This window comes from Aotus nancymaae, unplaced genomic scaffold (genome assembly GCF_030222135.1).
Source record: "Aotus nancymaae isolate 86718 unplaced genomic scaffold, 86718_ANA_hifiasm-v0.15.2.pri h1tg000028l, whole genome shotgun sequence".
Classification (NCBI taxonomy): domain Eukaryota; kingdom Metazoa; phylum Chordata; class Mammalia; order Primates; family Aotidae; genus Aotus; species Aotus nancymaae.
The window spans coordinates 27992232-28013189 of NW_026988441.1; the positions used below are offsets into that span (position 1 = coordinate 27992232).

Genomic DNA, 20958 nt, shown 5'->3' on the forward strand with positions numbered 1-20958 from the left:
CTCAGGTCACCCCAGGAAATTCCTCCACGGTGGCAATGCCCAGGGGAGAGGCCCTGCCCTCCTCCCCACACATGGGGGCTGTGGATCAGAACCCAGGCCAGGACGCCCCCAGGCCTGCTGCCATGGAGGACCCCAAGACAGCGCATACTTCCAGCAACACTCCTTTTAATATCCAGATGCCCAGAGCCACGGCCGGTGTGCTGAGCCCCGGGCAGGCTGGTGGCCAGAGTCTGTCGGCTTCCAGCAGCACCACGTGGCTTTTTCCAGCGAGAGCCTGGATCACAGCGGCCAACAGAGACCCAGCCCCTGGGGCCGTGTGCCTGGTCCCAGCTGCGGCGTCCCTCTGGCCAGCTACAAAGTGGAATGCTTCTCGAAGGGCACAGTCAGGAGTCGGGCGGCCGCCTCGTCCAAGAACCAGCACAGTTTCCCGGTGTGGGGCTGGACCAGGGCGGCGGGCAGCGGGTTTTCCTCCTTGTCCTCCAAAATACGCTGCAGGAGAGGGCAGGAGGGTGAGGCCCCGCCCCCGCCCCAGGCCCCGCCCCTCAGCACTCTCCCGGCTCCCCCGCCAAGGATAAGACTCTTGTACCCTCAAAATGTGACAATGCTCGACTCAGCAGTCGTCGCGCCAAACAGGAGGGACAGAGTCCCTTCCTCTCTATCCACTGGAACTATTTTTTTTTTTTTTTGAGACAAAGTCTTGAGCTGTCATCCAGGCTGGAGTACAGTGGCGTCATCCCAGCTCACTGCAGCCTCCATCTCTGAGGCTGAAGTGATCCTCCGCCTCAGTCTGCCAAGTATCTGGGACCACAGGCACGTGCCACCATGCCGGGCTAATTTTTTAATGTTTTGTAGAAACGGGGTCTTGCTATGTTAGTAAAGACAAGGTTTTACCATGTTTGCCCATACTAGTCTCAAACTCCTAGACTGAAGTGATCCTCCCAACTCAGCCTCCCAAACTGCTGGGATTACAGGCATGAGCGGCCGTGCCTGGCGTGTAACTGTTTAATACTGCAAAAGACCAGAGCAAAAGACGAGAGTCAATAGATTCCGTTCTGCAGACCATCCAGTCTCTACTGCAACCACTCAGCTCTGCAGTTCCTGCCCCAGAGCAGATAATACACACATAAGCGGGTGTGGCCATGTGCCAATAAAACTTTATTTGTGGGCCGGGTATCTTATGCCTGTAATCCCAGTACTTTAGGAGGCTGAGGCAGGTGGATTACAAGGTCAGGAGTTCGAGACCATCCTGGCTAGCATGGTGAAACCCCATCTCTACTAAAAATACAAAAAATTAGCCAGGCATGGTGGCATGCACCTGTAGTCCCAGCTACTCAGGAGGCTGGGGCAGGAGAATCACTGGAACCCGGGAGGTGGAGGTTGCAGTGAGCCAAGATCGTGCCACTGCACTCCAGCCTGGGCGACAGAGTGAGACTCTGTCTCAAAAATAAACAAATATATATATATATATAAATCCACTCATTAATTTCTGATTTTAATTTCACTTAGTCCTGTCTCTGACATTTTGTAGGTTTATATTATTGTCCTTTTTCTAATTCTGGAGGAAAGCACTTGATTTATTTATTTCAGTGGTTTGCTACTTAATTTTTAAAAATGCATTTCAATGCTATTAATTTACCTCTGAGTGCAGCTTTGCCCTCATCTCATCAATTTCATTTCACAGCTGTTAATACCTAACTAGCCTTTAATTGCAATTTCCCCCTCTTTTTTTCTAATTGCAATTTCAAGCTCCCTTTCAACCCAAGAATGACTGAGTTTTCTTCAGATCTGATGCTTCAGCACAATAATGTCTGGGGCTATCTTCTGTCCCTGGAGCCCACATGCCCATGACCTTCCTGGGACTGGAACCCACAGCTGTTACCTTCAGAACAGCTGCCTTGCCTTCTCCAGTTGCCACAAAGATGACAGTTCGTGCTGCATTCAGGACAGGTAATGTGAGGGTCACTCGCCGTGTTGGTGGCTTCGGGGAGTCACTGATGGGAGCTACAATCTTTTCCCGCTCCTGGGGGAGGAAGGCCAGGGATGGAGACAGAAGCACAATGTCGCTTTGGCTTCTTGGACACTTACACACACCCAGCCTGGTCCAGCCACCATTCCATCCCATCCTAACAGTCCCACAGTAGGGTAGTTTAAGGCCCCTGTTTTAAGGGGCTGAACTACCCCTTAAAGTAGTTCAGCCCCTGAGACCTGGAAGGGTTGAGCCCAGCAGGCATGTACGTTGCTGGAGGCTGACTTGAACCCTGGCTCTAGACACTCCACCCCACAGGTGTCCCTCCCTCTGGAAGTCCCAGATGTTAGGGACTGGGCTCAGGACTAGGGCAGAACCCACGTCCGTGTGCTCACCTGCAGGAGGGGGTGGTCTGGGAAGAGTGAGCAGGTGTGGCCATCGGGGCCTACCCCCAGGATTAGCAGGTCGAAAACCGGGATGGAGTCCCCTTGGAATGCCTGGGCATGGGGAGAAGACAGTCTTGAGAGGTTGTGAGGTGGCAGGGGCACAGGGGACTCAAGGGACGCAGGGACAGTTGTCAGAAAAAGAAACACAAGTAGGTATAACACACGAAACAGTGCTCCTTAGCCCTCAGCCTGTGACCAAAGCCACACATCGGGAGACACATATGTCACCAAGATGTGAGGACCCAGGCCTGTTTCCTGGGCAGCAGAGGCCAGGTGGCCCTCAGGATCCCCTGGGCAGGACTGTGGCCTCAAAGAGGGGATTCCTCAAAGGGATTTGCCAGCGATCCCTGGGGCAGTTCCTGCTGGTGACAATCAGAGGGCCGCTCTGCTGCCCGGGATGCGGCCGCTCCTCAGGGCTCACCTGACTCAGCTTCTTGGCGTAGTCCTCAGCTGCCTCCTCCACGGGCAGCTCGGGGTTAATGGTGATCACCTGGCTTTCTGGGATTGGCAATCTGGAGAGAAGATGCGTCTACAGCCAACAGAGGGACAGTGTCACCAACAGTAATGTGACCACCTGGATCCTCCGCGGAGGTTGTGATGGTACTATCATAACACCAATTTACAGATGGGGAGACCGAGGCATGGGGATGCCGGTGCATTTGTGCAAGGTCCTCTGGGTGGTGAGTGGCATGGTCACCTCGGGAATGCTGGAAGCCAGGACCCTGAGCTCTGGGTGACGTCGCCTCTCAGGGTGGAGGAGGTTCAAGAGCAACAGGGAGCCCTGCTGTTCTTGAGGGACTGGACAGGAGGGTGGGCCTCCTGGGTGAACTGGGATCATGGTGGTTCCGGCTGGGGCTAGTATTCCATCAGGGGTTTTTCAGGTCCGTTGTATTTGGAGGGTTTCCTGGCCGCGGCCTGCACCTATCTATCCAGCGCATTGTCCTACTTCAAACCCTCAGGGTTCCACGGCCCTTGGGATAAAACTCAGCCTTTCACTATCCTCCGTGAGGCCCTGTGACCTTCTCCACCCCAACCCTCCCTCCTGACGCTGCCTAGGAAACTCCTACACATCCCTCAGGCCACCTCCTCCAAGCAGCCACCCCCGCCTGCACCTGCCCCACTATAGGGAGTAGGGGCCCGGCTTGGCCAGGCCCAGCACTTGTACCCAACGCACAGCAGGCACCCTGGCCTGTGAATGGTGGAGGAGTTGGCAGCAGATTTAACTCAAAAGCACTTGGAGTCAGACCTCCTGCAAGGGAAAGTCTGCAGCTCTTTCCCGCTGAGATGCACCCCGGGGCCCCTGATCTCCTCTGAGACGGCTTCCACGTCTCAGTGCCTCGTCTTTGTGCAAAGTCTAGCTCAGTGAGCTGAGGCAATGTTAAGGTGAGCCATGAAGTAAAAGCAGGGGCTGACCGCCCTGAATGCTGACCTGAGGAGTGTGGGCTCTACATTGAGGGCACTGGGGAGCCAAGGAGGGTGTGTGAGCTGGGGAGGGAAACAATCGTATCCATGGTTGGAGAGACAACTCTGCTCTGTCCAAGGTCCCTGTGTTAGTCTATGCAGGCTGCTATCACAAAACACCATAAAGTTGAGGCTTATAAACACCAGAAAATGAAAAGGCATGGTGGCTCACGCTGCAATCCCAGTACTTTGGGAGGCCAAGGTGGGACAACTGCTTAAGCCCAGGAGTTCGAGATCAGCCCAGGCAGCATAGTGAGACTTCATATTGACTAAAAATAAATTAGCGGCTGGGCGCAGTGGCTCACACCTGTAATCACAGCACTTTGGGAGGCCAAGGCAGGCGGATCACCTGAGATCAAGAGTTCAAGACCATCCCAGCACTTTGGGAGGCCGAGGCGGGTGGATCACGAGGTCAAGAGATCGAGACCATCCTGGTCAACACAGTGAAACCCCGTCTCTACTAAAAATACAAAAAATTAGCTGGGCACGGTGGCGCGTGCCTGTAATCCCAGCTACTCAGGAGGCTGAGGCAGGAGAATTGCCTGAACCCGGGAGGCGGAGGTTGCGGCGAGCCGAGATCGCACCATTGCACTCCAGCCTGGGTAACAAGAGCGAAACTCCGTCTCAAAAAAAAAAAAAAAAAAAAAAAAAAAAAGAGTTCAAGACCAGCCTGACCAATATGGAGAAACCCTGTCTCTAACAAAAATACAAAATTAGCCAGGCAGGGTGGTGTGTGCCTGTAATCCCAGCTACTCAGGAGGCTGAGGCAGGAGAATCACTTGAACCCAGGAGTCAGAGGTTGCTGTGAGCCGAGATTGTGCCATTACACTCCAGCCTGGGCCACAAAAGCGAAAAACTCTGTCTAAAAAAAAAAAAAATTAGCTGGGCCTGGTGGTGTACACTTGTGGTTCCAGCTTCTGGGGAAGCGGAGGCAGGAGGATTGCTCTCCAGCCCGGGAGTTGAAGCCTACAGTGAGCCATGATTCATGCCTCTGCACTCCAGCCTGGGCAACAGAGCAAGATCCTATCTCAAAAGAAGGGCAAGGCAGGGCAGGGCAGGGGAGGGGAGGGAAGGGGAGGGCAGGGCGGGGAGGCGAGGGGAGGGGATTAGGGTCTTTGCAAACGTAATTACTTAAGAACAATCATAGTGGATTAGTGTGGGCCCTAAATCCAATGACTGGTGTCCTTTTAAGATAAGACACACAGAATCAGAGAAGGCCATGTGTAGCCAGAGGCAGGAATTAGAGTGAAGTGACCCCAAGCCAAGGAATGCTTGGAGTCCCCAGAAGATAGAGGAGAAAATGAAGGATCCTCCCAAGGAGACTTCAGAGGGGCCATGGGCCCACCAACACCTTGATTTCAGACACCTGGCCTCCAGAACGGTGAGAGAATCAATTCCTGTGGTTTTAAGCCACTCAGTTTGTGGTCATTTGATATGCAGCCCTAGGGAACCAGTACGATTCCCCTCACAGAGAACTGGTGGAAGAGGCCAGTCCTGGCTCCAGATTTGTTCCGTTGCATGGCCTTGGCCTTGGTTGGGCCCTCTTGTCACAGTTTGACCATGGTCAGCTCCTGCACATGCTCCGTCTCTCAGCTCAAATGGCACTTTCTCAGGACCCCCCATCCCACAGCCCTTGACAATGAATGCTCACTCCCTCTTCCCTAGCACTCTGTAGCATTTCACTTTTTCTTTTTTAAGACAGTGTCAACTGTTGCCCAGGCTGGAGTGCAGTGGCACCATCTCGGTTCACTGCAACCTCTGCCTCCTGTTTGAGCAATTCTCGTGCCTCAGCCTCCCCAGTAGCTGGGATTACAGGCCCGCACCACCATGCCTGGCTAACTTTTGTATTTTTAGTAGAGATAGGGTCTCGCCATTTGGCCAAGCTGGTCGCCAACACCTGACCTCAGGTGATCTTCCTCAGCCTCCCAAAGTGCTAAGATTACAGGCATAAGTTACCGCGCCTCGCCAAAAATCCGCTTTTAAATGATGCTCTTTAAGAAGACACACAGGAAGGTGGAAGCTAAATGTGTACCCAACTATGAAGTCAGATGAGGCAGGGTCACACCGTGGCTGCCCCTCTGGTCACTAGATGCCTTGGGCGGGTAAGCTTTCCTCTGCCGGCCTCAGTTTCCCCATCTATGAAACGGGTGTAACATCTCATAAGCTGTGGTAGGGATTCATGAATTGATGCACATAAAGCGTTCAGGAAGCCTTCCCTCTTATTATTAAAAAACTCACAAAACCATCATCAGCTCAAGCTTCTATGCAAAAAGAAGACGACACACCCAGCATGGGGTGGCCCTCCACGCTGCCAGGCTCAGGTGACTTGAGGCTCTGGCCTTTGAGCCCCCTCGTCCCACTCTTCCCTGAGCCAGGCAAAGGCTCCTCCAAGCCTCAGTTTCCCTGTCTGTAAAAAGAGCGCGTTCCTCTAATTCTATTGAATCCCGAGGCTCAAGGCCAAAGACTAAGAGCCCGGAAGCAGGGCCATCAGAGCGGCAAAGCTGCCCGGGGATCCCCGAGAACTCGCCGGGGTGAGAGACGAGGACCCTGCGATCCAGGCTCCACACGTAATTCCTCGTGCCCCCGTCCGCTACGGGGCTGAGTTATAGGCCTAGTAGTGACATGGGTCACTCGGATTCCCTGCCGTTCCTCTGCCTGATCGCCGAATGAAGTAGGAGGAGGAACTGCAAGCGGACCAGTTCCAGCCCTGCTTAGATAAAGGCAGAGGGCGCAGTGAGATCCTGCTGGACCCACGCTGTAGGCGGGGTTCAGGCGGCGGGCGAGCCCTTTTGTCACCACCCTCAGTGTCCCCCGTAGCCGAGGAGCAGGCAGTGGGCAACGCTCTCTCGGCGTGACCCCAGTGAGCCCCATAGCCAAGGTGCAGGCAGTGGGCGCAACCCTCTTGGCTTGACCCTCGTATCCGAGGTCCAAGCAGTGGGCGCGGCCCTCCCGGCATGACCCCCAGCGGCCCCCATAGCCGAGGTGCAGGCAGTGGGCGCGGCCCTCCCGGCATGACCCCCAGCGGCCCCCGTAGCCGAGGTGCAGGCAGTGGGCGCGGCCCTCTTGCCGTGGTCCCCGGCGGCCTCCGTAGCCGGTGTGTAAGCGGTGGCCGTGGCCCTCTCGGCGTGACCCCCGGCGGCCCCCGTAGCTCTCACCCGGTAGAGGCCGTACGTGCTCTCGGCGTGATCGAAGGGCACGAGGCGCTCGTCGCAGAAGCCCAACGTCCAGCGAGCTAGGCTGACGGGCCCGGCAGGGGCGACGGCGGCGGGCAGCTCGCGGGCTAGCATCGAGACGAGGCTCCCGCCCGACAGGCCGAGCGCGAAACGGGCGCGGGCCCCCGCCAGGCAGCATGCTGCGCGCTGGGCCACCAGCTGCGCTAGCGACGCACCCAGCTCCTGGGGGCTCGAGAAGACCGAGATGAGGCCCGGGGCCGGCGCGGCCATGGCGACGGCGGCGGCGGGGAGGCGGAAGCGCTCCCGAAGGCCGCCGGTGCGCCTGCGCAAGGGCGGGCACTACACCTCTGCTTCAAGTACTTTGGGCGACCGTCTCTGGCACATGCGCAGTGAGGCAAGTGAAGCCCCGCCAGGGTCGGGTAGTCGGTCTGGCCCTACCCATTGAATTTTTGCCTGGTGTACCTGAATCCTGTTGTCCCGAGTTCGATCAGTCAGTGCCCGAATGCTTAACGTTGCAGTATCAGGGAGGGCCCGAGAGGGGAGCCCAAGAAGAGGACGCCCTATCCAGGTGGCAGGGATTTCCTGAAGGAGGGCGTATTTTGGCGGGCTTTTAAATTCCTGCACCTTTAAACATATTTATCTTGTTGCTATTTGTTGCCCACCCTCGTTCATTAAAATATAAGCCCCATAAGAGTAGGGATATTGTTTTGTTCACTTGATGCCTCATAAGCCTCCTGAACTATGCCTGGCATAAAGTAAGGTATGAGGCCGAACGCAGTGGCTTACGCCTGTAATCCTAGCACTTTGGGAGGTTGAAGTGGGTGGATCACCTGAGGTTGGGAGTTCGAGACCCGCCTGGCCAACATGGTGAAACCCTGTCTTTACTAAAAATACAAAAATTAGCTGGGCGTCGTGGCACGCGCCTGTAATCCCAGCTACTTGGGAGACTGAGTCAGGAGAGTCGCTTGAACCCGGCATGAGGAGGCTGCAGTGAACCGAGATGGTGCCACTGCACTCCGGCCTGAGCAACAAAGCAAGACTCCATCTCAAAAACAAAACAAAAAAACCTAGGGGTGAAAATGTGCTTGTTGAATTTATTTTTTTACTTTTCTCATAGGGACAGGCTCTTGCTGTATGGTGTAGGCTGGTCTTGAACTCCTGGGCTCAAGCGATCATCCTGTCTCGGCCTCCCAAAATGGTAGTATTCAGGTGAGAGCCATTGCGTCTGGCCATGATTGTTGAAATTTTTCAGCAAACGCACCTAGTGTACTGTTGTGTCCCTCTGATTGCCCAGAAAAGCCTCCAGTCGAGTTCTTGCCTGGATGGAGGTCTGAAAGGGGAAGAAGGCCTCGTGGGCCTGGAGAGGCTGGGCCACTTCGGAGAGTGGGACAATTCAGTGAAGTATGTAAATGCAATGAGACTCACACAAGTAGTGCATTTTAAAATCAGTAGCAAATTAAGAAAACGATTCCATTTACCATAGCATCACAAAGAATAAAATTAGAAATGAATTTTTTTTTTTTTAGAGAGAGAGTTTTGCTCTTGTTGCCCAGGCTGGAGTGCAGTGGCGGAATCTTGGCTCACAGCAACCTCCACCTCTCAGGTTCAGGCGATTCACCTGCCTCAGCCTCTGGAGTAGATGGAATTACAGGCATGTGTCACCACACCTGGCTAATTTTGTATTTTTAGTAGAGACGAGGTTTTTCCATGTTGGTCAGGTTGGTCTCGAGCTCCCGACCTCTGGTGCTCCACCCGCCTCGGCTTCCCAGAGTGCTGGGATTACAGGCATGAGCCACCATGCCTGGCCGGGAATAAATTTAATCAAAGAAGTGCAAGACTTTGTACGTTGAAAGCTGCAGCTAGGCTTGGTAGCTCATACCTGTAATCCCAGCACTTTGGGAAGCCAAGGCTGGACCTGGTGGCCGCTGCCTGTGGTCCCAGCCACTTGGGAGACTGTGGTGAGAGGATTACTTGAGCCGTGGATGCTAAGGCTGCAGTGAGCTGTGTTCCTGCCACTACACTCCAGCCTGGGCGATAGAGTGAGAACCTTTCTCCAAACAAGCTAAACTAAACTAAAACTTTGCTGAAAAAAGTTAAAGGTGATCTAAATAAGTGGGAAGACATCCTAGTTCATGGATTGGCAAGTATAATGTTGTTAGGATGGCAATACTCCACAAACTGGTCTACAGATGCAATGTAATCCCTTTGAGATTTATGACATTTTTGTAGAAATTGACAAATTGATCCTCAAATTCATAATAAATTATAAATGGCCCCCAGATAACCAAAACAATCTTGAATAAAATAAGAGGACTAATACTTTCTCATTTCAAACTTAATAAAAATGTATATTAATCAAAACAGCGTGGTATTGGCATAAGGATATACATGTAAATAAATGATTGGAACGGATACACAAATAAACCCATGAATATACGATCAACTGATCTTTGCCAAGGGTGCCAGGACTATTAAAAAAGAAAGGAATAGTCCAGGCTCTGTGCCTCATGCCTGTAATCCCAACACTTTGAGAGGCCAGGGCAGGTGGATCATCTCAGGTCAGGAGTTTGAGACCAGCCTGGCCAACATAGTGAAACCCTATCTCTACTAAAAACACAAAAATTACCTGGGCATGGTGGCTCATGCCTGTCACCCCAGTTACTCAGGAGGCTGTGGCAGGATAACAGCTTCAATCTGGGAGGCAGAGGTTGCAGTGAGCCAAGGTCACGCCACTGCACTCCAGCCTGGGTGACAGAGTGAGACTCCCACTCAGAATAGTAAAACAAACAAAACCCAAAAGTCAATTAATTTAAAAAAAAAAAAAAAAAGTCCGGGCGCGATGGCTCCCACCTGTAATCCCAGCACTTTGGGAGGCCAAGGCGGGTGGATCAGGAGTTCAAGACCAGACTGGCCAACATGGTGAAACCCTGTCTCTACTAAAAAATACGAAAATTAGCTGGGCATGATGGCTCGTGCCTATAATCCCAGCTATTTGGGAGGCTGAGGTAAGAGAATTGCTTTACCCGGGAGGCAGAGGTTGCAGTGAGCCGAGGTCGCCTCTGCACTCCAACCTGGGCTAAAGAGCGAGACTCCATTTTCAAAAAAAAAGTGCCATTTCCGGTGGCAGGGTCTGGGAAAGGGGCGGCAGGCGCCATGTCCGGCCACAAAGGTGGCAAGAAGAAGCCCCTGAAACAGCCCGAGAAGCAGGTCAAAGAGACGAGCAAGATAAGGCTTTCAAGCAGAAACAGAAGAGCAGAGAAACTCGAGGAGCTAAAAGCGAAGGCCTAGGGGAAGGGGCCCCTGGCCACAGGTGGAATTAAGAAATCTGGCAAGAAGTAAGCTGTCCTTGGCCCAAGGAGATGGTGACCCTTTACTTCATCCATATTTAAACTTCTGTATTCTCTGCCGTAACAGCTTTTGCCTCCTGTAGCTGGAATTCAGTGTCGTCTTAGAGCTGCTGCACATTGAAGAAAAAACTTTTGTTAAAAAAAAAAAAAAACAGGCCGGGTGCAGTGGCTCAAACGTGTAATCCCAGCACTTTGGGAGGCCAAGGTGGGCGGATCACCAGGTCAAGAGATCGAGACCATCCTGGCCAACATGGTGAAACCCTGTCTCTACTAAAAATACAAAAAATTAGCTGGGCGTGGTGGTGTGCGCCTGTAGTCCCAGCTACTCGGGAGGCTGAGGCAGGAGAATTGCTTGAACCCGGGAGGTGGAGGTTGCAGTGAGCCGAGATTGTGCCACTGCACTCCAGCCTGGTGCCCGGCAACAAAGCAAGACTCTGTCTCAAAAAAAACAAAACAAAAACAAAAAAACGAACAGAGTTCAAGCTTGAGAGTCATCAGGATTATTTTCTCACCAACTCGGAGGGAACTTCCTAGACACTGTTGCAGCTAGAGGCTTTGGAACAAGAAAGAAGTTCCCTGGGCCACGGTGTCACCTGGAGCCCGTTGCAATGACTCCATTTCCCTCCTCGTGTCTCAGTTTCTCCATCTGTACAATGGGGACCATGGTGACACTTCCTGAGGTGGTTGCAAGGTTGGAGAGATGCTAGTCAGAATTCAGTTGCTCAGCTGGATGCAGTGGCTCACACCTGTAATCCCAGCACTTTGGGAGGCCGAGGCAGATGTAATACCTGAGGTCAGGAGTTCAAGACCAGCCTGGCCAACATAGTGAAACCCTCTCTCTACTGAAAACACAAAAATTATCTGGGTGTGGTGGCACGTGCCTCTAATCCCAGCTAGTTGGGAGGCTGAGGCAGGAGAATCGCTTGAACCCGGGAGGTGAGGGTTGCAGTGAGTTAGATCTGTGCCACTCACTGCACTCCAGCCTGGGTGACAGAGCAAGACTCCATCCCCCCTCCCAAAAAATGTACTTGCTTATCTGCAGACAGGAGTCACCCCCTCAGTCCGCCTTCCCAGCAAATGCTTCTGTCACTTCCTTCCCCTGAGGTAGAGACAACAGGAGGCCAGCGTTAGGACAGGGGAGGCGACAGCGGAGGTGAGAGTCAGTTGAGAGCACAGTCGTCTCCTCTTATTCAAACTTTGTCTTTCTGAAGTTGCCACAGTTCAAACGTAATACATGGAAAATTCCAGAAATAAGCAATTCATCAGTTTTAAACTGCGTGCTGTTCTGTGGAGCATGATGAAATCTCGGACTGTCTTGCTCCACCCCTCTCTGCCCCGCCCAGGGTCATGAATCACCCCTTTGTCCGGCGGATCCATGCTGGAGACGCTGCTCCCCCAGCGCCCATTCATTTGTCACTTGGTAGCCTCCTGGTTATGAGCTCGAAAGACCTATATAAGCTGGGCACGGTGACTCACACCTGTAATCCCGACACTTTGAGAGGCCGGGGGTGGGAGGACTACTTGAACCCAGGACTTAGAGACCAGCCTGGGCAATATAGTGAGACCTCATCGCTACAAACAAAAAATTAGCTGGGCATGATGGCGCACGCCTATAGTCTTGGGCACGCAGGAGGCTGATGGAGGATTGTTGAGCCTGGCAGGTCAAGGCTGCAGTGAGTTATGATCATGCCACTGTACTCCAGCCTGGGCAACAGAATAAGACCCTGTGTCAAAAATAAATCAAAATTAAAAAGAAAGAGCGAGGGAAGGATGAAGGAAAGAAAGGAAGGGAGGGAGGGAGGGACAAAGGAAAAGAAACAAAAGAGCCGCATACGGTGGCTCACGCCTGTAATCCCAGCACTTTGGGAGGCTGAGGCAGGCAGATCACAAGGTCAGGAGTTCGAGACCAGCCTGGCCAACATGGTGAAACCTGTCTTTACTAAAAATACAAAAATTAACTGTGCATGGTGCTGTGTGCCTGTAATCCCAGCTATTCGGGAGGCTAAGGCAGGAGAGTCGCTTGAACCCAGGAGGTAGAGGTTGCGGTGAGCCAAATGTGCCATTGCACTCCAGCCTGGGTGACAGAGCGACTCTGTCTCAAAAAAAAAGAAAGAATAAAAAAAGGAAAGAAAGGGAGAAAGGGAAGGAGGGAGGGAAAAAGAAAAAGAAATAAACATATAGGGCTCAGTATTATAGTCAGTTTTAGGCATCCATTTGGGGTCTTGGGACATATTCCCCAGGGGTTGGGAGGAAAACTATAGACTCCTGGGCTTGGAGTCCTGGGTTCGAATCCCAGCTCAGTTGGCCACCGCAGCAGTCCTAGCAACTTTCACCCAGAGCTCTCACACCAGCCAGCCTGTACACAGAAGCGGACACTCCCGGGGCACCCACAGGTGCCAGGACACACCCTCTGATCTGGGCCATCCTGCGACACCTGCAGGAACCCCCGGGCAAATCGGCCATCCCTTCCGTGCAGCCACAGAGGCCAACTTGTGGCTGTGAGACCCAGAGGCTGCAGGGAGGCGCCTCCCCCTCGGCAGGCCAGGGAGAGGGCCAACCTGAGTGCCCCTGCACCAAGGCCCCTTCGGTCTTGCAGATGGGCCAGTCCCAGACTGTGTGGGTCCCTCCGCCTTTTTTTTTTTTTTGACAGAATCTCACTCTGTTGCCCAGGCTGCAGTGCAGTGGTGCGATCTCAGCTAACTGCAACCTCCACCTCCCAGGTTTTTAAGCAGTTCTCTGCCTCAGCCTCCTGGAGTAGCTGAGATTACACGTTCAATGCCTGGCTAATTTTTCTGTTTTTTTTCAAATTTTTTTTAGTAGAGACAGGGTTTCACCATCTTGGCCGGGCTGGTCTTGAACTCCTGACCTCGTGATCCACCCACCTCAGACTCTCAAAAGTGCTGGGATTACAGGCTTAAGCCAACGCGTCTGGCCCTTTTTTTTGTTATTTTTTTGAGACAGAGTCTTGCTCTGTCACCTAGAATGGAGTGCTGTGTCACGATAGCTCACTGCAACATCCACCTCCTGGGCTCAAGCAGTTCTCCTGCCTCAGCCTCCCCGGTAGCTGGAATTACAGGTGTGCACCACCACACCTGGCTACTTTTTGCATTTATTTACTTATTTATTTTGGACCAGAGTCTCGCTCTGTCACCCATACTGGAGTGCACTGCAACCTCTGCCTCCCGGGTTCCAGCGATTCTCCTGCCTCAGTCTCCCGAGTAGCTGGGATTACAGGTGTGCCACACCCAGCTAATTTATTTTTTTATTTTTTGTATTTTTAGTAGAGATGGGGTTTCACCATGTTGGCCAGGCTAGTCTCGAGGTCCTGGGCTCAAATGACCCTCCCACCTCAGCCTCCCAAAGTGCTGAGATTACAGACATGAGCCACTGTGCCCAGGGCCGGCCGAGTCCTGCCTTCTGAAAGTCTGCAAAGGTTCTGTGCCACGTGGGGACAATCAATGAATGGGCTCCTAGCAGGCACCAGACAGTCTTCAGGTTTATTTCTTAAACCAATTGGAAAATAAAACCACAGTGCCCAGGGAAGTTCCCACGAGACACCACGGGGTCACTCGCCATGGCTCCACCATTCCAGGGGCCAGGAGGTGCTGCTGGAGGGAAGACAGACGCACAGGCGGCCTGGGTGGCCGGCCCCAGAAAGGCTGGCATGGGTGTCCGTGATGAGCCACTAGCGGGCCCACAGGGACGTTTAGGCTGACCTGGTGGGATTGTCTGTGACATCATCACCAACACAGAGCCATCGGTGGGGACAGTGTCATACCCCAGGTGGGGTATATTCAGCAGGCTAGGACCCCTGAGGCTTGAGAGGTCAACCCCAGGCAGGAGACCTCCCCTGACCCCACTGCTGCCTCTCCTGTGGGACCCTCCAGTAGCCACAGCAGATGAGGACACCCAAGAGGCCTCCTCCCGGGACAGGAAGCAGCCAGCTGGGTAGCCACGCAGTGCAGGGTTCAGGGCCCTCCAGCAGGAGCTCCATAGAGATGGCTAAATGGGGACATTGAGGCAGGGGCTGGCAGCGGCGACATTCAAGCAGTCACAGTCAATTCCGGGAAGCTTTCAGGGCATCGGGAGGGGAAGGTGGGGCTGGAGAAAGGTGCCAGGAACATGGAAGTGCAAAAGGCAATTGGCCTAGGCTGGGTGACGTTTCCAGTTGGCCCCTGGGGCCCCCAGCTCTTCCATTCAGCAGGGAGGGTGGATGGCCTGCTTGGAAGTCACATGGGGCTGCAGCATCTGGAAGCCAACAGCTGCGGGAGTCCTGGGCGGGGCTCCGTAAGGCACAGCCAGGAGGGAGGTGGGAGGCCCCAGCCCAAGTCCAGGGCCCAGCGGTCCAAGCCCTGAGAGCAGATGGGCCCTGCACGAGACACAGCCCCCAACACACACGTTCCACTCTCAGCAGGAGAGAAGAGGAGGGAGAGAGGAGAGGAAAAAGAGGAAAGCCGGGCGCGGTGGCGCACTAAAAAATTAGCTGGTTGTGGTGGCGGGTGTAATCCCAGCTACTCAGGAAGCTGAGGCGGAGGTTGCAGTGAGCCAAGATCCCACCATTGCACTTCAGCCCAGGCGACAGAGCGAGACTCTCAAAAAAAAGAAAAAGAAGGAAGAGTTAAGGCCAGACAGGGACAGGGATGGAAGGAGACAGAGGCCGAAAGGCAGGAAGAGGGGACAGACGCAGGAGTGCCAATGCAGCAGAGGCATGGCTTCATCCGAGGTTCCAGTTTCTCAGTCCAGGACGGGCCCCGCCAGGTACAGCTCGGCCAGGTGGCTGTGCAGGAGGCCGCCACCCCTGGGCAGGGCTGTCCGGCTCAAGCCAGCCTCTCCCACCAGGCCTGGAGTTTCTGGCCAGCAGGGGAGGAGCTTCAGAGGGAGAAGGTGCCCGAGCAGATGCGAGTGTAGACCACCTCGTTCAAGGGCAGGTAGTGGCCCTGCTTCAGGTCCAGGAAGAAGAGCCGGTCCGAGGTCTGGCGCGGGTCAAAGCCCTCTCGCTGCAGCCTCGTCTTCTGGATCTTAAAGGTGCCTGTGGTGGGGGTGGGGGCAGATAAGGGCTGAGCAGGTGGTCTTGGGGAACGTCTCTCCTGCACCTCTGGGCCTCCACACAGGCTGTCCCTGGGCGGGAATGTTCTTCTCCATTTTGCCTAGTTGATTCCCCCTTCTCTGTCAGATCCTGGCTTCATGCCCCCTCCTCCGGGGAGGCCTCCCTGACCACTCCTCACCAGAGCAAGAAACAGTGTGCACCCTGCCTGGTCATGTGTGTATTCACCACGCGACAGGCAGGGCTGTGTCTGTTACACAGTGGATCAGAGTTTAGCAACTTCCATCCTGTGGGCCAAATTTGGACCTCCACCTGTTTTTATAAATAAAGTTTTATGGGGGCCGGGCACGATAATGGCTCATGCCTATAATCTCAGCACTTTGGGAGGCCGAGGTATGAGGGTCCCTTGAGCCTAGGAGTTTAAGACCAGTTTGAGATGCGATTTCACCATGTTGACCACGCTGGTCTCGAACTCCTGACCTCAGGTGATCCACCCACCTCGTCCTACCAAAGTGCTGGGATTACAGGCGTGAGCCACTACGCCCAGCCAAGTATTCTTTTATAGCAACAGGAAATGGACCAAGACACGAATCAGCAGACACGCTGATGAAGAGAGAGGTTGGGGGTGGGGAGACCGCACCTGTGGTGTCCACCTGGGGCAGGAGGCGCAGGAACATGGGCCGGGCATAGGGCGCCAGCACCTTCTGCAGCTCCTGGTACATTGCGTTGGGTTCCAGCAGGCTCTGGGGATCCGCGATGGCCGCCATCCCTGCCTTACCCTCCACTCCTAGAAGCAGAGGCTCAGTAAGGACACCCCACCCCTCCCCCTCCCCACCAGCAGGACCCAATACACTGTCAGGCAGTAGCCCTTGGTCTCTGATCTCCAGTCTCTCCCCGCCTGGGATGACGTTTATGGAAGCAGCACACATTTTACGGAGCTCCTGCTTGGCTCGTTGAAGCCCTTAGACAGGAGGGCTTTCTTGATTCCATTTTCTGGATAACAAAACTGAAGCTCAACATCACCCAGGTGAACTGACTCCAGATCCAGTGCTTCTTCCTGGGCTGCCATGAGCAGTTGTCTAGGTTGTGCACTGCCCAAGGGCACCTGTACCTCCAAGCCCCTTTTGGCTGAGCTCCCTCAGGACCATGCTTCAGGACCACCCCCTGCAACCCCCAGCTTGCCTGGAACAGCCACCCCATAGACGGCCACGTCTGTCTGGCCCAGCAAGCGGCTCAGGACGCCCTCCACCTCGGTGGTGGAGACATTCTCCCCTCGCCAGCGGAAGGTATCCCCGCTACGGTCCCGGAAGTACATGTAGCCCAGCTCGTCCATCACCAGCACGTCACCTGGCAGAGGGGAGAGGGGCAGATGGGTGGCAGATCCCTATCCTCACAGCCAGTCACCAGGGCCTAGCTGGCCGCGCACCTGAGAGATAGACGCTGTCGCCCTTGCTGAAGACGCTGTGGGCGATCTTCTTGCTGGTAGCGCTCTCGCTGACGTAGCCATCGAAGCGGCGCAGCGGGTCCTGCTGATTGATCTGACCCACAAGGAGGCCAGGCTCCCCTGGGGAGAAGGACACACTCAGGCTGCGCTAGGCAGGCAGAGCGTGGGGACCCCAGCTCCCGGAGGGGACCACATGGGGGCCCCGCTCACCAGCCTGGCAGGGGATGCAGAGGCCCTGGGCATCCCGCAGCAGCTCCATCGTGTCCTCATTGACCTTCACCAACTGGATGGGGTACACGTGGGGCAGGATGCGGCTGTTGAAACCACAGGAGCCAACCTGGGGTGGGGTGAACTGAGTTGGAAGGAGCCGGGGGTATGCGGGGTCCTTTGCGCTAACACTTTGCCTGCCTTGCCCCAGGGCTTGGAACTAGCACCTCCAGTGTGGCTCTAAGCTCTGTGACCTTGGCTGATCTGCAAAAGCAGGGTAGTAAGTGTCGGCTCCAACTCAGGGCCCCTCCTCCCACCTTCCCAGCCTGCATGCTGTCAAGGGAAGACCTGCAGCTGGCGACCAGTTCCTGGCCCACAAAACCCTCCATGCTGGCAGGAAGTGGACACCTCGGTGACCCTACAGCTACGTGAGACCCTGCAGAGATTCCCCTGCTGCCCGCCGCCCTGCTTGGCATGGTTCTATGAACGGAAATGCACGGCCAACATGTTTGAGCCACCACACCCTGTCCAGTGTATTTCTTTCTTTTTTCTTTTTTTTGTCACCTAGGCTGGAGTGCAGTGGCGCAATCTCGGCTCACTGTAACCTCTGCCTCCCAGGTTTAAGTGGTTCTCATGCCTCAGCCTCCTGAGTCTGGGTAAGGGCACACGCCACCGAGCCCAGCTAAATTTTTTGGTATTTTTAGTAGAGGCAGGGTTTTGCCATCTTGGCCAGACTGGTCTCGAACTCGTGACCTCAAGTGATCTGCCTGTCTCGGCTTCCCAAAGTGTTGGGATCACAGGTGTGAGCCATCGTGCCTGGCCTGGTGTGTTTCCTATGCAGCAATCTGAGCTACAGTGAGCAAAAGTGCCCGGGGTGGGGGGGAGCTGGCCATCCAACACCAAGCACAGTGAGGAAGGAGCGTTGTTCTTGGCACTGGGGACCCAGCTCCGTGGCACTCGCTGCTTTATTCCTTTTTAGAGAGACAGAGTCTCACTCTGTTGCCCAGACTGGAATCCAGTGGTACAATCATAACTCACTGCAGCCTCGATCTTGTAAGCTCAAGTGATCCTCCCGCCTCAGCCTCCTTAGTAGCAGTGACTGCAGGCACCCACCACCATGCCTGGCTAATTTTCTATATTTTGTACAGAAGGGGGTCTCACTACATTGCCTACGCTGGTCCCAAAGTCCTGGGCTCAGGTGATTCTCCTGCCTCAGCCTCCCCATTTGTTAGGATTACAGGTGTGAGCCACCAAGGCCAGCCGACACGTGCCTTATGCTCATTATTATGATCTGTTCTCGGCCTTGGATGGAAGAGGCTTGGGAAAGGAGAGGGAGATTCATGCCAGCGCAGAATGGTGCTCATTAATAGAGGAAGTAGTTGCTAACCATGAATGTCTCTGTTTGCTGCTACTTGGGAGGCTGAGGCAGGAGGATTGCTTGAGCTCAGGAGCTGAAGGCTACAGTGAGCTATGATCACGCACACTCCAGCCTGGGCGACAGCAGGATTCTGTCTCAAACAACAACAACAACAACAACAAAGAATAACAGCACGGTACCCAGAGCCCTATTATTATTATTATTTTTTTTTTGAGACAGAGTTTCGCTCTTGTTACCCAGGCTGGAGTGCAATGGCGCGATCTCGGCTCACCGCAACCTCCGCCTCCTGGGTTCAGGCAATTCTCCTGCCTCAGCCTCCTGAGTAGCTGGGATTACAGGCACGCGCCACTATGCCCAGCTAATTTTTTGTATTTTTAGTAGAGATGGGGTTTCACCATGTTGACCAGGATGGTCTCGATCTTTTGACTTTGTGATCCACCCGCCTCGGCTTCCTAAAGTGCTGGGATTACAGGCTTGAGCCACCGCGCCCGGCTACCCAGAGCCCTATTATCTTTGCTGATCGCCACACGCAGAAACTGCGGCTCAAAAAGGCTGAGGCTCCTGCCAGGGCGCACAGCCACACCTGGCCTGCAACCACAGTCACACTGTGCAGGCTGGAGGACTGTCCCTGCGTGCCCTGCATTGACCCTCTGGTGGTGCACCCGGGGTCCCAGGAATTCGCCTTACGCCCCACCCTGCGCGCACCCTTGGCGGAGCCTTCCGCCAGTCCAGGCTGTTTTGTGGATCCCAAGGGCCCCGGGAAGAGGAGACAATGGCCTTCCCTGAACTCCGAGACCTGCCCAGGGCCCTCCAGGCGCGCACCTTGCCATCCATGTTGGCAATGCTGCAGTTGCACTCCGTGGCGCCGTAGAACTCCCCGATCTGGCGCACGCCGAAACGCTGCGTGAACTCCTCCCAGATGGCGGGACGCAGCCCGTTCCCCACCGCCAGGCGCACGCGGTGTTGCCTCTCCGCCTCGCGCACCGGCTGCTTCAACAGGTAGCGGCAGATCTCCCCAATGTACTGAACCACCTGAGGGGGTTGGAGAAGTGGGCGATGGGCCTGGCAGGCGGTGGGGAGCCCAGGCCAGAGGAGAGACGCCGAGACCACCCCATCCAGGGAGCTAATCCTATGAGCGAAATCGCCTAAGGATGATGATAGCTGCAGAAACGTCCACACTCTATTAGGGTCCACACTGACTCTTAGGAGTTGATCAGTCTCTTGCAAAGGGCCTAGGATGCAGCTTTAATTATTATTATTATTATTATTTTTGCAGTTGGAGTCTCCCTGTGTCACCCAGGCTGGAGTGCAGTGGTGTGATCATGGCTCACTGCAGCCTCAAACTCCTGGGTTCAAGTGATCTTCCAGACTCAGCCTCCCAAGTAGCGGGGACTACAGATTTTTTGTAGAGATGGGGGATCTCGCTGTTGCCCAGGCTGGTCTTGAACTCCTGGCCTCAAGCAATCCTCCTGCCTCAGCCTCCCAAAGTGTGAGATTTCAGGCGTTATCTACTTGTGCCTAGACGGATGCAACTTGTATCCAAGCAGATGCAGACAGTGTCTTCTACCCACCCCCCGCGGCTCCCCCAGTGCCCCCACCCAGTCCCTTCGTGGTCCTTCCATTCCCCCAGGCAGCTTCCTGGAGATACCACATCCGAGTCAGCCTCAGCACGCACACAGGGCAGGACTAGCAGGACAGCTGACACCCCGCAGGGCAAACCTCGGCCTGGAGCCTACACTGTCCTGCAGAGCCTCCTGGCTGAGCCTGGGCTGACCAGAGCCTCACCCCTGGGCGGACCACTCCCGGGTGCACACACTAGTCTGCTCTGCATCTACACTGAGCCCCAGGTGCCCACGGAGCCGCCTGCTCATTGGCTCCCCCTACAGGACATCCTCCCTCCCTGCCACACATTCTCCAGCCCAGCAAGGGCTTCCTGGCGTCATCCGCCAGGTGCCCCACGGTGTCTTTGCGTTCTTATCTCCAGGTGGGCTTCACACCCAACTTTACAGATGGAGAAACCGAGGCTCACAGATGGTAAGGAACTGGAACGTAATCACAGAGCTGGGAAGTAGCAGAATGATTTGAACCCAGGCATCCTGGCCCCAGAGTGGGAATACAACAGTTGCATGCCAGGGATTACCCACCGGATGGATCCTAACAGCTGCAGATGTGCTGGGGCTTCTCAGTCGTGCACAGGATGAAGCCCACATTTCTGCCTGTGGACAGCTAGATCTGGCCCTGCCGCCCTCGCACCCGCCTCTCCCTCTATCTCCCCGGAAAACTCTGCCCCTCAAGGACTCTGCACATGCTACGCCTTTTGCCTGAAGCAGTCTTCCCCCAGATGCATCTGCCGGGACTCCAGTCTCAGCTCAGACGTCACTGAGAGGCATTCCCTGTGCCCCCAGCTGGAGAAGCAGGACATCTTCCCTCCCTGCCACACATTCTCCAGCCCAGCAAAGGCTTCCTGGGGTCACCTGCCAGGCACCCCACGC

General features: G+C 54.8%; 2 protein-coding genes, 1 long non-coding RNA gene and 1 pseudogene across 4 annotated transcripts in view; 2 read left to right on the plus strand and 2 right to left on the minus strand.

The window, feature by feature from the left end:
* Window positions 1-148: 148 nt before the first annotated feature.
* Window positions 149-7338, minus strand: PGLS (6-phosphogluconolactonase). Its single transcript, XM_064381658.1, has 5 exons — window positions 7029-7338; window positions 2834-2941; window positions 2362-2463; window positions 1880-2020; window positions 149-489 (listed from the first exon to the last, which is right to left on the minus strand). Exons 1-5 carry the CDS (start codon window positions 7314-7316, stop codon window positions 352-354), a joined length of 777 nt encoding a protein of 258 aa, XP_064237728.1. The 5' UTR covers window positions 7317-7338; the 3' UTR covers window positions 149-351.
* Window positions 7339-7347: 9 nt separating this feature from the next.
* On the plus strand, window positions 7348-17611 carry LOC105711034 (uncharacterized). 2 transcript variants are annotated; one of them, XR_010344326.1, is made up of 3 exons: window positions 7348-7440; window positions 8164-8255; window positions 17414-17611. It is a non-coding gene; the product is annotated as an uncharacterized LOC105711034 (long non-coding RNA). The 2 variants fall into 2 exon arrangements; XR_001105943.2 differs by lacking the exon at window positions 7348-7440 and having other exon boundaries at window positions 7520-8255.
* Window positions 9941-12175, plus strand: LOC135276774 (translation machinery-associated protein 7-like; annotated as a pseudogene).
* SLC27A1 (solute carrier family 27 member 1) overlaps window positions 15002-20958 on the minus strand; it is a 28136-nt gene continuing 22179 nt past the window's right edge. Inside the window, exons 8-13 of the mRNA XM_012443603.3 lie at window positions 19289-19498; window positions 17092-17218; window positions 16864-17001; window positions 16620-16784; window positions 16078-16224; window positions 15002-15422 (exon numbers count right to left, since the gene is read on the minus strand). Of these exons, the coding sequence (XP_012299026.2) occupies window positions 15265-15422; window positions 16078-16224; window positions 16620-16784; window positions 16864-17001; window positions 17092-17218; window positions 19289-19498 (945 nt within the window). The 3' untranslated portion in view covers window positions 15002-15264. The remainder of the gene's footprint in view (window positions 15423-16077; window positions 16225-16619; window positions 16785-16863; window positions 17002-17091; window positions 17219-19288; window positions 19499-20958) is intronic.